Consider the following 14,829-nt stretch of genomic DNA (forward strand, 5'->3'; position numbering starts at 1 on the left):
GATAGTAAGGACGTCACCCAGGGGGACTTAGCGAACCAGGATTCAAACCAGCTTTGTTGCGCCTCCCTGCTTTGCTGCCTCATGTCTAATCTTTTCTTTAATTTTTGCATTGAGTCTCGGACTACCCCTGTGTGATCTGCATAGAAACAGCAGTCTTCTTTAAGAGCTGCACAAAGCCCTCCCTCCCTTAAAAACAACAGATCTAATCCCCTTCTATTCTGGAGCACTACTTCAGACAGGGAGGTGAGGGACTCTTCTAGCTTAGAGATAGACTGCTCTAAAGTCCTGAGGTCTTCATCTATAGCATTGCTCAGGGCAGTTAATCCTCTCTCCCCTGCAACTAAGGCTGCAGTGCCGGTTCCTGCACCCGCGGCAACTCCCAGTCCCAGGAGCACAGCTAGGGTGAGGGATACTGGTTCTCTTTTCCTTAGTATAGATTTCTGATCAAACTCATCTTCGAAACTATTGGCAGTATGATAGTAAATTCTAGGCACTAACTGCACAAGCACGCAAAAATAGGGGTATGCCTTTAGTTTACCCTTGCGATGGGGGGAGTGGCATCCTCCGGCTTGTTTTGCCCCCCCCTCGTCGACCCATGAAATCCCAGTCGGGGGTTCCTATAGCCAGTTTACAAAGGTCAGGGTGTAAGTCCGGCCACCATGTCCAAGGGGAAGCAGTTTTTTGGATTGACCAGGTTATATCTCCTACCTGGGAGACGACTTGCCACGTGAGCAGTTGAGGAGCGTGGGGGTTAGGATTGGACGGTCTGTCTGCCGTCCCCACGACGCAAACGCAGCTTAAGAGGGTTATCAGTCTTTTCCACCTTCCAGAGATCTGCTGCATTCTGGGGTGCCTTCTTCACGTGTGTGGCGTGAACCCAAGAAGTTATACCGTCCACCTTGACTGCTGTGGGTGTAGTGAGGAGCACCACGTAGGGCCCCTTCCAACGTGGTTCTAGCGACCCCGTCCGATGTCGTCTCACAAGGACAGAGTCCCCAACCTGGAACTGGTGCGGTATGAGCAGATCACCAGGCTGGTAAGCCTCTTTTAGCTGGTTCCAGATGTCGCGCCTGACAGCCTCGAGTGCTTTCAAGCGGGCTGACAAAGGTATAGAAGGTACAATGTCAGGGTCATGTATCCCTATTTGTGCCAAAGGGGGAGGGGTTCCATAGAGAATCTCAAAGGGTGTAAGTTTTAAGGGTCCCTGTGGGGTGTTCCGGACGCGGAACAGGGCAAAGGGCAGGAGGGCTGTCCAGTCATTACCGCCGGTCTCCATAGACAATTTTGTTAGGGTCTCTTTAATTGTTCTATTCATCCTCTCTACCTGGCCTGAACTCTGGGGTCTATAAGCACAATGTAATTTCCAATTGACCCCCAGTTGACTGGCCAGTCCCTGACTTACCTGGGCAACGAATGCAGGACCGTTGTCAGATCCAATTACCTTTGGGATCCCGAATCTCGGGAGGATTTCTTCCAATATCTTCTTGGCTACTACAGAGGCAGTCTCTTTTCGGGTGGGGAAAGCCTCTACCCATCCCGAGAAGGTATCTACAAATACTAGAAGATATTTATTTCCATACCGGGCCGGTCTGATTTCAGTAAAGTCTATCTCCCAAAAGGCTCCTGGCCTATTTTCTCGGAGTCTGTGTCCCGTGCTGCATTTGGAAACTGCAGCGTTTGTGAGAGCGCAGGCTCTACAATTTTTATAAACTTCTTCAGCCGTTTTTTTCAAATCTGGTACCTGGTACGGGGAGGCCTGGATAATTTCAATTAGTTTCTGAGGGCTCAAGTGGGTTAGCCGGTGTAGATGTGATAGATATTCTCGCCCTTCTGCAACGGAAAGGACTTTCTCTTTTTTAGTTAGTTCCCCACCGGAGGCAGCTTTGCTGACCTTAGCTCCCTGGAGAGTCAGGACCATAGGTCCTAGTGCCGCCCGCTTGGCTAGGCGGTTCCCTTGAGCTATGGGGTCGGTGCCTTTCTGATGACCTGGGCCACAGTCTTATTTTCAGCTAACCTTAACGCCTGTGTCAGGGCGATAAGCTCAGCCTTTTGTGCAGAAGTCCCTTCCGGCAAGCGGCTTGCCCATAGAGTCTTTTTCCCGTCTACCATAGCCGCCCCAGCCATCCTCTTACCTTCTGCCATGAAGCTGCTGCCGCCGGTGTACCAATTAGGGGCTCCAGCCCATGGCTCATCTGGCAGATCGGGTCGGGTCATCTGCTTCGGGCAGTAGTGTGGCCGGGTTTAAGATGGCCGGTGGGGCGAAGGTAATTCTCTCAGTTAGGAGCAGACTTTGGTAGTGAGTCATCCGGGCGTTAGTCATCCATCGATCTGGAGGCTGTCTGATAATGCTCTCCAAGGCATGGGGGGCTACTATGGTTATCTGTTGGCCCAGAGTTAGCTTATCTGCATCTTTTACCAGCTGGGCAGTGGCGGCAATCGCCCTTAAGCAGGAAGGCCATCCACTGGCTACCGGATCCAGTTTTTTTGATAGATATGCGACTGGGCGCTTCCAGGGCCCAAGGGCTTGAGTTAGGACTCCCCGGGCGATTCCCTTTCTTTCATCTACATACAAGGTGAAGGGCTTGGTCAAATCTGGTAGGGCCAACGCGGGTGCCTCTAATAATGCCCGTTTTAGAGTCTCAAAAGCCTTCTGGTGCTCTAGAGTCCAGACAAAGTTCCCACTTTCCTTAGTCAATGGGTACAGTGGAGCAGCCAGGGTAGCAAACCCTGGGATCCACAACCGGCAGAAACCGGCCGTCCCCAGGAATTCCCTTACCTGGCGAGCGGAGGTTGGGGCCGGGATCTGAGTCACAGTCTTTTTCCGGGCGTCGGTTAACCACTTTTGGCCGTCTTTTAGTGTGTAGCCTAAGTAGACTACTTTCTCCTGGCACAATTGTGCCTTCTTCTTTGACGTCCGGTACCCCAACTCACCCAACTCGGCCAGGAGGCGCTTGGTTCCTTCCTCACAGTCTCCCGGGGTTTCCGCCGCCAACAGTAGATCATCTACATACTGTAAAAGAGTCACTTGAGGGTTTTTAACCCTATTGTCAGTCAAATCCCTGTGGAGGGCCTCATCGAACAGGGTGGGGGAGTTTTTAAACCCTTGAGGCAGTCTTGTCCAAGTCAGTTGTCCAGCGATCCCCATATCAGGGTCGCGCCACTCAAAAGCAAAAAGTAATTGGCTCTTTGGGTGCAGCCGCAGACAGAAGAATGCATCTTTCAGGTCCAGGACAGTATACCATTTCCGTGATGGGGGGAGGGAGCTGAGTAGGCTATATGGGTTTGGCACAGTAGGGTGTAAGTCCTGCACTCTCTTGTTCACTTCCCTCAAATCCTGGACCGGCCTATAATCAGCAGTTCCAGGCTTTTTTACAGGCAGGAGAGGGGTGTTCCAAGGAGACCGGCAAGGAACCAGGCATTCTCTTGCCCAGTGTCCTCTCTCCTTACAATAGGCACATTGGTCCTTGTCTTAGGGCTGTCGTCTGCGCGAGCCTGGTCGTGGGGCGTTGCCCAGGTTCCCTGACTGCCTATGATCTGGCCCTGTCGCCTTTATCACTGCGGCCAGTATTTTGGTCAGTTTCTTCTCTTGTCTCCTATCTCTCTTATCTTCCCTCTCTTCAGCCTCCCTTCTTTCTCTCTCTCGCTTTTCCTCCTCACTCTCTCTTTTATGATACACCTTTTCAGCCTCCTTTACCACATCCCGCAAGTCGTAGTCCTGCAGCCCTTCTAGCCTTTGTAATCTCCTTTTTATATCTGGGGCAGACTGTCCAATAAAGGCCATAATGACAGAGGCCTTTTGCCCTTCCGAGGATGGGTCGAAGGGCGTATACCTGCGGTAAGCCTCCATCAATCGTTCTAGGAAAACGGAGGGAGGTTCAGTGGGCCCCTGCTGGATCTCTCTTACCTTAGCCAAATTGGTGGGCCGCCTTGCGGCCCCTCGGAGACCCGCCACTAGAGCCCGGCGATAAACGGACAGCGCCTCCCTACCTTCAGCCGTGTTATAGTCCCAATTGGGCCGGTTGTGCGGAAACCCTTCTTCCGCCTCAGCTATCGCTGCCGGCTGCCCGTTGGTGCCTCGGATATTCTTTCTTGCTTCCTGTGTGATTCTTTCTCTCTCCTCCGTGGTAAAGAGTGCCTGTAAGAGCTGTTGACAATCATCCCAAGTGGGCTGATGGGAAAACATTAGGGACTCTATCAGGGCGGTTAATCCGGCGGGGTTTTCTGAAAAGGGGGAATGGTTATTTTTCCAGTTATACAGGTCTGAGGAAGAGAAAGGCCAGTACTGGAGGGGTGACAGCTGGTTGGGCCCCGCAGGAGCTCCATACTCTCTTAGCGGGAGCGCCACCGTGGTATCAGGCCCGTCCGGAGTGGCTCCGCGGCGGCTTCGGGTTCCAGCGGAGGGACCCGAGCCAGTCGCCCTCCGTCCTGATTGCGATCCTGGAGCGGGGGAGGGGTAAGGGGGAGGCGAGAAAGGGGGCCATTCGGGAGGAGGCTCAATCTCAGGGTAGACCCCGGGGGGGGGGGCGAAGGGGTCTCCGACTCCGCTGTTCGAGTTGATTTCGATTTTTGCCGTGTCTCCGCATCCTGCAGCGCCAGGACTCGGGGGCTTAGTTTTTCTGCTTTTACCCATGGCTTAACCCATGGGAGTGGGTTCTGCACCAGATCCTGCCACACTGTAATATATGGTCGTTGGTCAGGATGGGACCCCGGTCTCTCCTGGAAAACAATAGCCCTCACCGCGAGGATAATAGTTAGATTAAACGTCCCCTCAGGGGGCCAACCCACATTGAGGGAGGGCCACTCAGAGGTGCAAAAAGTCTGCCAGCGCCCTTTCTTTATTTCTACCAATAAGTCGTGCGCTCTCGCTCGCACTTCAGTCTAGTGGTCTAGGGTCAAGGAAAGGGGGGTCGTCACAGTCTGTCCCATCCCGTCAAAGGAAGTCCACGTAACGAACAAAAACAGAACAATAAACACTAAAGACACACTAAAACACAGACAACCCTGCCCGGAAGGCGTCTCTACAAGCCAGCCGAAGGCGGCTTCAGACGGGAGGGGTTTCCGAGTCCTCCCCGGGAAAAGGTATCGCTCCTTTTCCCACCTGGAAGGGGGGTTGGTCAGGCTTTCCTGACTCCCCTTATCCCTTGGGGCGTCCCCCAGGGTTGCAGCCTGCAGTCCCTAGCACGTCTGCCACTGCAGCCGTTCGGTCCTCACGGCCGGAAGCGGCGGCTGCCCGATACTGAAACCAAAACAATAAAACAATACTTTGCGGCGCCGCACACACTCACACACTCAGTCACTCAGGCCTACCTCCAAGGGGTCTTCGGAGTCTGGGGTTACCGCGTGGATCCCGGACGAGCCCCCAAATGTTGGATTCCCAAGGGGAAGGGGAGGGAAATCCCAACTCACCAGGTCTCGGGATGACGCGGGCCCACAGACACAGAAGACCGAACTTGATGCAAACGCAAGAGGTTTATTGAACGGAGCTCCGGGTCGACTCGTGTCCCTCGCAGGAGACAGAGGGGTCGACCCCGAGCCTTAGGGGGCAAGTTCTTTTATAGGATTTGGGAGCATAAAGCGGGAAAAGGTTGGCGCGGTTTTACATCCTTCAGGGGTAGAGATGTCAGGGAGCTGGGGTGGGGTCGTCCCCTCTCTCTTGGACTCCAGGGGGCCCCAGGAATCAGCTTACAATACTCCCCTTCCTGTCGTGTGTGAGGAGCTGGCCCTGTGCATCGCAAGCCTCCCAGCTGTGTCCCCGCTGCTGAGGATGGGGCTGTGATCGGCCACTGGTATGGGGCTCGGTGTTGGGGCCTGGGGTCTGAGTAGAAGAGTCAGGTTATCTTGGGGGGCCTCCTTCAGAATCATGGCCCCCCACCTTGTCCCCACTGCACTGGGTGCTCCAGACCCTGTGCTCAGTGCTGTCAGCCACCAGTACCCCATTCGTCCCTGCCACGAGAGTGATCATTTAGTATCACCTATTTCACAGAGGAGGAAACGGAGTCTCAGGAAGCTGAAGAGAGTCACCCCAGTCACAGGACTGCTCAGTAGTGGAGCTGAGATCCCAGTGCCAGCTGTCCGACTCCCCAAGGCCACGTTTAGCCTGAAAGCCTTACTGAACCCCTAGGAGTCAGTCACCCCGGCCCAGACACTCACTCACCCCTGACCTTGATGACAGCCGGTTCTTCTTGGCCTTGAGTATTCTGCTGGCCAACTAGGCCTGGGGCCCTAGCTGGCAGGACAGGCTGTAGCTACAGGACAGAGAGGCATCTGTGAGCCTACCAGGAGCCACACCTCTGGTGTCCCCCCACTGACTGCCCAGCAGCTGGATTCTGGATGTCCCACAAGTCGCCACGCAATAAGGCCTAGGGCTGACTGGGGGGCCACTGAAACAGGCTCTCTAGACTGGCCAACAGGGAGAATCCACCCCTGCCCTCACACAACTCCTGCCCACCCTCACCTATCATTCTCATTGAGCAGCTCCATGTCCTGGAACCAGGCCCCAAATCGGTCCTCGGGCTCTGGTTGTAATTCTTTGCAGCCACCTGGAGCAGCAGGATCTCCCTCATGACTCGGTGTTCCTGGGACCAGAGGGAAGGAGAGGATGGAGACAGGGACTGTGTGGGGGATGCTGCAGGGGCCTTGTGGGGGGTGAGGAGTGGGGCAGGGGACCAGTCCTGGAAACCCTCCTTCCCTCCAGTTCCACCCAGGCTCTACTTGTTCTCAGAATGGGAATAATCAGCCCCTCCTCCAGGAAGTTTTCCTTGAGGCCGTCCTCCCCTCAACCCACCCGCCAATTGGATGGGTCTCCCACTTCTCTGTTATCAAAATCTTCCACTCAATGTAAGATACAGGGGGTGGAGCCAGGGACTGTTCTGCCCAGAAGGTCTCTGATTTCCACCTCCTTCCCCTCCCCTGCAGGGAGAGCCACAGCCGCTCACCTCAGTACTTTTCTCAAGGTTGATCTCATTCCCCTGGAAGGCAGAGAGCCAGAGTCCATCAGACAGAGCCCCCTAAGCCTGACTAGGCCCCTATGCCCACCCCTTCTCATGTTGCACTACTGCCAGGTCCCCAGAGGGGGTGGGGCATGCAGAGAAAAGAGGACTTGGACCTAGGCCAGGCTCTGGGCTCCAGAGAAGGAGGACATGGGGGTGAGGCTGAGGGACCTGGCAGCACAACCCTCTCTGATGACAGACTTTGAGGCTGAGGCCTCAGGCAGAGGGGACTGCTCAGCCACTTATGTGCTGTCTGACTTGGAGGGGCCCAACTTCTCTCACCTTCCATGGGCAGCATGGGAGGGAGAGGATGAGTCCAGCTCAGATAAAACCTCATGCAGCTGTGCCATCAGGCAGCTCTGAGCTTCCCCAGCCTGAGTAACCAGAATGGGTGTCTCAGGCGGAGCCTCTGTTCACTCATCCCTAAGATGGGCCTGATGCCCCAGCTCCCAGGGGCAGCTGCGAGGCTCTCATGAGAGGAGATGTGCCAAGTGCTGAGAGCTCAGAGCTCAGTGCGGGGTATCCCGCATCCCAAGACTCAGGAACCTAGTCCCCTGCCTGGTCCTCAGGTTCACCCACCTGGAGATAATCACCCATCGCCAGACACAGCATCAACAGGTCACCAAGGAATGTGCCAAGATAGGGGACGTCACCCTGTGACACCGGGGTACACGTGGGATGAGCCCTTGCTCTCAAGTCAGCTCCCTGCAGACCCTCCCCTGAAAAATCCTCACCCTCAGCCTCCTGGCCCACACCAGGGATCCCACGAGGAGCAGCCTAGGACCCTTAACAGCCTCCCCTCAATTCTTCCTCCCTTCACACCCCAAGAACACCACACTCCTCCTCCTCACCTCCCAGGGCCGGCTTCTGGCAAATCACAGGGTATGTGGTCCCTGGCCCTCCCCACAACAAACCCATCCTGCACCAGCTCTTCCAGGCCCTCCTTCTGGTCACTTCTACTGGGGGATTCAGGCACTGTGGCACCAAGAGGAAGGGTCCCTCTCTCTTGATTTGAGGCCTCCAGCTGGGAGCGCAGAGCCCCTCCCCCACAGGCACACTCACCTGCTGCTGCTGCTGCTGCTTCTCCTGCACTCTCTGGGGGTTGCTCTCCTGGAGGCAAACGTGGAGGGCCCCTCCTGCCAGAGTCGAGGACAGTGTCAGCGGGCCATACTCCCCTTGCCCCATTTCTCTCCAGCACCACTGGCCTCTGACTCTGGACATCTGATTCGAGTCAACTGGTACCAATGCCACTCCACCCTCCAAAGTCTTGTGATTCCAGAACAAGCCCAGCTCCAACTCTTACTCTGGGTGTGAGCTTGGGCTTTTGGTCTGGCCTCCCCGAGCCTGTCTCCTCATCTGGAATGTGTGAGAACTCCAGCTACCTCACAGTTCTCCTGAGGACTCAATGTCACATGACTGTCACCATTTTTCTCACCCTCACCCCTCCAGGTGGAGCAGGCAGAAAGCTCCCACATTCCTTTCCTCCCTCTTGCCTCATTACCACCCTGTGAGGCCTGCACCACATGATGACCCTCCATTTCCCTGATGAGGAGACAGAGGCCCAAACAGGGGCAGTGAGTTGCTCAGGGGCCCACAGAGGAGAGGCCACTTGCCCCTACCAGCCACAGGCCTTGCTCCAACATCCTCACCTAACCCCCATCCTCACCACTGACAAGTGTCCTTTCCCCTGAGCTCTCAAATATGGGTCCTGGTCCGAGCCATGGATGGAGAGGATGGGGCGTTTTTGGAGTCTGGTTGAGTGGCTCCTGTCTAGTCCCGTGGAGTGTCTGGCCCCCAGGCTGGGACAGAGGCCATGCCAAAGGCTTCTCCTCGCCAAAGTACCACTCAGGATATTCCCCTGCACTGAACTCTTTCTTTATCCACTCGGGAACTGGACCCGCAAGGTGTCACCTCTGATCCACAAGTAAGGAGGTGACAGGACGCTTTGCTCCCTCGTTTACATGAAGCTCTTAACGTCCTTTCAGCAGGATCCATTAAGAATCCATCAGTTGCCTAGACGCTTCTCATAAGCCACCTGGGGCCTATGTCATTGCCAACCAGGCACTCAGGTGAGACTCCTGTGGTTGACTTGAGTGACTGCTCTAGGCATCCAGTGGGGAGTCCCACAATGCACACACATCTGTCTCTGGTGCAGCCACTCAGACCCAAGGCTGAGCAGCCTGTTTGTCCACTTGGGCCAGGGGAATCCCCTGCTGTGCCCGTCCCTGGGGCAGGCAGTGTACCCACCCCTGGAGACATGGTGAAGACAGAAGGAGCTGCTGGTGCCTGGCTTCCTGTCCTCAGGAAGGCTGAGGGCTAACCCCCCCAACCACCCAACAGCCTGGAAGAAGCTACATCCATCAAGATGAACGTGCATGGAAGCCAGAGACCTGCTGATGGCAACAGCTCAGCAACATATTCTGGAACAACCCAGCTAACACCACTGTGTCCCGTGACCAGGGCCTCCTGCGCAAAAACAGCACCCCACCGGCCCATGGGCCAAACAGATCCCTCTGCTTGTTAACCTGGACAAGATAGACGGGAATGTCTCAGAGAAAGTTCAAGTCAGAAACTATCAAAACCACAGCCTGCTCAGTCCCTCTCCCCCTACTCCTCCTCTCTTTCCAGTCCCCTAGCCTCCACTTTACCTTGGTCATCAGTTCTCTGCTCAAGGACTTGTCTTGGCTATAGCGCTCCTTAAGTTTTTCAGGGATCTCCCTGAGGGGAGGGGAAAGAGGGAAAGATAAATGTAGGGATAATGTGAGGGGTCTGAATGCAAATCCCTTTTCTTTGACAACCCGAGAGATTCAACCTCCCTGGAAGAGTGTTCTCACTGGGATCCACTGAGCGCTAAGGTCTCGTGGGACTGGGAGGGGACTCTCCTGTTGGTCATTGGGGTCTCCACTCCCCAGCTCTACAGAGCAGCTCTCTTTTGACCACTTTGAGTTTCAACTGGGAGTCGAGTTCTGTAGCTATGAACACTTGAAAATCTCTAATGTGGCTCAACCCAGTACCTGACATTTAGAGAAACCAAGTCCTGAAACAGAACTGGTGCACTAAGGACACCAGGAGGCTTAGAGACTGCCTGCCGAGGCCCAGGCCTTGTCCCCAGCATTTGCTGCCTACCAGGAGTTCCTAGCTGACTGAGGGGCCAATGGCAGACATACAGGAGATCCCCCATCCACCCTGATCCTCCTATGGAGAGGGGCACTACCCACCAGGAAACTTCCGCTGTGTGTTCTTCAGGTGGTTTGTGGAGGTTTTCTGCAGAGCAGAGATGACAGTGCAGGGCGAGGAGAAGTTCTTCAGGATCTTGCACTCCTGGGGAAGGGAAGAGAGTGAGCTGTGAGGTGGGGCGCTGCAGTTCCGCTTGCTCTAGCTTCGGTCCCCTTCTATTTAAATCTCCTCTCCTGGATGAGACAGATGCTCAGGGAGCCCCAGAAGGGCACATTTAGGACCCAAAGAGTAACACTCACAGGGAGGAGGATTTTAGCTGAACCCAGGGAAGGAGTCAGGTAGGAAGTGAGCATCCTCCCACTGGGACCTGGAGTCAAGATCAGTGGGCCCCTGGCAGGAAGGGCCTAGAGACTGTGCAGGGGCTTAGACCACACTTCAATCCTGGGAGCTGATAAAGGTGGAGAGTCAGTTCCCAAGGCTCCAGAGAGGGGCTCCACTAGGCCACCCACAGCATACCTGGGCCACCTGGATCCAGTGCTCCACCACCCTAGCCCTGTCTGGCACACTCATGCTCGGGTCCCCGAGGCAGGGGGTGATGACGAGACTGGCCACCCTTCTGATGTGGTCGAGGGTGGCCTGGAGAGTGGGTGCCAGGTGCTCATTGCTGGGATTGTTCCTCTTGCCCCAGGTGGAACCCAGGCACTGAGAGGGCAACACCTTCCGGAAAAGCTCCTGGGGAACAAGGGGAGTGTCACCCAGCCCTACCACATGCCAGTTCTGTGCCCACAGCCCCCAAAGTCCCACACAGGGTCACAGTTTAGAGCTGGAGCTCAGGAAGCTCAGGATGTGGCCTGAGCCTTACGAGAATCCCTAGGTTTTCTTCCCTGTCCACCGAGGACACCCAGCACAGGATGACCCAGGACTCAATACTGGCAGGGAAGGGAGAGGGTCATTTGCACCCACCCTGTCCTGGATAACTCCAAGCTCCAGACGGTGGCTCAACTCGGCTCATCCCAAGGGGGCATCTTCCACCACCGGGATACCCCCTCTGGTCCCACTCCCCATTCTGATGCACATTCCCCCATGGCAGCTACAACCACTATCCTTGTCTGTCTCCCTTGTAGTGAAGTACGCATCAGGTCCTGAGTCTCTTGAGCCTCCTGAGCAGACAGTTGGGCCACTAGGGATCTGGCTGCACACAGTGAGTTCCCCTCCTTACTGATAGACCAGGCCCTGCCCAGCTTTCCATCTCTTCTACCTCATGGAGTTGGCACAGCCACTCCTTGTGGCTGGAGCTCTGTAGCTGGCGCTGGAGCTGGATAAAGAGAAAGGTTCACCCATATAGCTAACTTTCCATGTGTCCTTCTAAACACAGAAATGATCCCACTTCCCTTCCAGGGGCACCCAGGCTGCGGTCCCCTTTACACTCTGACTCTGTCTCAGTGGCCTCCAGAAGCTCACACTGAGCAAGGGTAAGAGGGTCATGGCAGCTCAGCTCCGAATCAGGCAAGGTGACCTGCATGTACATCCCCTTTAGCTTGAAAAAGGGACAGCCCCAGTCTGGTCCTCCCCAAGTTCTGGTCCAACCCCATCATCCCAAGGTCCTGAGTGCGGAGACCCTCTGCTCCTGCTCTCACCTCAGAGCAGCACTAGATGGTGTTTGTGGCCTCATGCACCTGCCCCTTGTCTAGTGAGTTGGAGTTGAAACCATTGGGCATCTCCTCGATGACCTCCTGAGTGGAGTTTTGCAAAGACTGCCCGGGAGCTGGGCCAGAAGGAATCAGGGGCTGGCTGCACACTGCCACTGGGGCCGACACCCAAGAGAAAGTCTGCTCCTCTGTTCAGTCACAGAGGGACATCCCTGCAAAGAACTGTGGTCAGGAAGGGAAGGAGATCAAACCTCCATGGCTCGGTAACATATGAGTGGAGGAGCTCACATTCTCATGCTGCCAGCCACGACCTGGGGTATGAACATGACAGACCCACCAGGCTTCCGACACCTAACCACCAGCTCCTGCCCAGGAATGACCTACCCCTCATGCCCTGCCTTCCCCCCTCTTCAAAGACACACAGACACACACACACGATGAGGGGCAAGGGGTGTGGTGATGCTCAGGTGGGATCACAATTGTGTCCTGGCCGGCACTGCCTCCTGCCAGATGCCCAGAGGCATCGGGGATGACGGCTGTGCCAACGTCGGAAATGTCAAAAAGATTCTCTTTCTGGCCTATTTTGAGTCCAGATTCTCCAAAAGTTGGGATACAACAACAAAATATTTTTGCCCGTTGACTGTCTCCAATCAAGTGAGCTGGATGGGGGCCTGTGGGTGCCTGGTTACCAGAGTTCTAAGATCTGTCGGGGTCTATGACCAAGGAAGTAGATCATTTTTCAAGATTCCTTTACCTGGGCCCCGTCCCTCAATCAGACTTGTCCAGAGCTGCCCCTGGGCCCGGGCCGCTCAGCCTCCTCCCCCATATCATCTCCTGAACTGTACACAAGGAGCATACACAGCCATAGCCACAGCTCTCTGGAAACCTAAGTCGGGTTGTAGCTTTGAGGAGACAGGGATGAATGCAGACCTTCTTTTTCTTACCAGTTCTGCATCCTGGGAAAGTCCTTGTGCCACTCAGGTCCTCCCCAGTCTCCAAACCTGCACCATGAGGATCAAGCTAGAGTCTACTTCCTAGGGACGTTACCCGGTGTATATAACATAATATCTATTACCCCTGTGGGCTAGTGTCGCATGTACCTAAACTTAGAGATGGAATAATAATAAGAAGGGGTGATATGTAGCACAGAACACCACTCAAAACAGGCCTGGGTTCTAGCAATATGATATTGGAACAGTCGCTTCCAACCTGGCCTCATATTCAGGTTAGCATGATGAGGGGGTTGAAGCTAATGGAAATTTAGATACTGCCATCCTGCGGCATAAAACCATTCAATTGTTTACTGTTTTGTGGAGAATGAGACCCAAGTGCCTCATCTTGGCCTATGAAGTGGGCAACCTCTACAGTGGTACCCAGTAAGCCCCACTCATGGTATAGCCATCCCCGTGGAACCACTAAGTAGTTAGTAACTGGCTTCTGAACATAATAACAGCCAAAGTGATGAGATGTCTAGTCTAAATTTTAACTAACAAAGTCTCTCACTTCCTCTTACTCCTTCTTTCATGTTCCATCTCTCTCTCTCACACACACTCTATCGATTCCCTGTAACTGAGGAATCAAATACCAGTGTTTGGGGCTGCACAATGTGGAGGCCTATACAGGAGAGAAGCACGGGGGTGCCCAGGCCAACAGACAGAAAGAAACTCAGGCTCTCAGTCCAAACTGAACCCTGAAGGCTGAGAGTGAACTTGGGGGCGAGTCCTCCCCCAGTTGAGCCTCAGTTGAGGCCACAGCACCAACCTGTTAAACTCACTGAAGCAGAGGCACCCAGCTAAAATATGCCGGATTGCTGATCCACACAAATTGTGAGATAGTCAACATTTGTAGTTTTGAAATGCAAGGTTAGGGGCAATGAAGTCAGAGAGGGAAAGGTAACTGACACAGCCTACCAGGCCTTGGCTCTACCTTCCACCCCAGCTCCTGTTCTCTCCTCCCAGCCTCCCTCCAGCCACACTGGCCACCTTTCTAACCTCCTCTGGCCAAACTCACTTCTGCCTGTGAGACTCAGGACCAGTGGTGCCATCTCCCTGACACACTGCTGTCAGAGTCGTGCAGGTCTGGTTCCCTCTTGTCATTCTGGTCCCAGCAAATGCCACCCCAGTGAGGCCTTTCAGACCCTCCTACCCAGTGACGCCCAGCCCTCCCTCACAGCATCCTGCTGTGTTTCTCTACAGCACTTGCTCTTTTCTTTCTCATGTCTTTGCTTTTGTCCATTTCCCCTCTAGACTGTGAGCTCCTGGCAGGCAGGGACCACTTGGTCATTTTCATCCTGCACTTTGGCCCACCAGGGCACCTAGCACAGGGTGAGTGCTCAGTGCACAGCTGCTGAATGAGTACATGGGAAGATCTTGCACCCCTCCCCCTGCTTCTGACCAACTTTGATTGTGGAGATGAACACTAGTAATAGGAGGTACAAGTTGTTTCTGAGGCAAGGGGACAGCCAGAAAGACCTCTGCTTGACTCTTCACTGCTCCAGGAGTCAAGTAAAGTTCAGTGGGCACCATGTAAATTCCAGGTTTACAGCAGCAGGACTCGATGTATATATATATTATGTAATTTGTATGTAATATGTAATATATGTTATGTAATAACCATGTAATTGTTACCAAAATAAGTTCATTTAACGTCAATCACCAAACAAAAATAAAAGGTTTTTTCCTGGTAATGAGAAGTTTTAGGATCTACTCTCTTAGCAACTTTCAAATATACCACAAAGCAATGTTAACTTGCAGAGTGCTGTATATCAAGTATATCTCAATACAACTGAAAAAAAATAAAAACAAAAACTCACTGGCCACCACTAACACAAGTGGCTGCTCGTCCCCTGGTGGCAAGCACTAGCACTGCAGCCCTTGCCAAAATGCCATCAAACAGAAAAGAACCTTTATTCAGGTGTCTTCAAGACAGAGGATGCCCAGACTCCTAGGGGTAAAAGAGCAGGACCTGTCACCTTCGAGGGAGTTGGAGGAATCTCGGGAGCCTACCTTTTCCCC

The 14,829-nt window shown here is 54.2% G+C and overlaps 1 protein-coding gene across 6 annotated transcripts in view; it reads right to left on the reverse strand.

The window, feature by feature from the left end:
* The window catches only part of LOC131420733 (ral guanine nucleotide dissociation stimulator-like), a 396,596-nt gene that overhangs the window by 252,159 nt on the left and 129,608 nt on the right, over positions 1-14,829 (reverse strand). For 3 of the 6 annotated variants that reach the window (XM_058566895.1, XM_058566890.1, XM_058566894.1), the window contains exons 4-5: positions 10,208-10,310; positions 9,638-9,707 (exon numbers count right to left, since the gene is read on the reverse strand). In XM_058566895.1, the coding sequence (XP_058422878.1) occupies positions 9,658-9,707; positions 10,208-10,310 (153 nt within the window). In that variant the 3' untranslated portion in view covers positions 9,638-9,657. Of the gene's footprint in view, positions 1-7,894; positions 8,126-9,424; positions 9,515-9,637; positions 9,708-10,207; positions 10,311-14,829 lie in introns of those variants that run through there. The other 3 variants (XM_058566893.1, XM_058566896.1, XM_058566885.1) reach the window with 3 other exon arrangements.

Source organism: Diceros bicornis, chromosome 24 (assembly GCF_020826845.1).
Source record: "Diceros bicornis minor isolate mBicDic1 chromosome 24, mDicBic1.mat.cur, whole genome shotgun sequence".
NCBI lineage: Eukaryota > Metazoa > Chordata > Mammalia > Perissodactyla > Rhinocerotidae > Diceros > Diceros bicornis.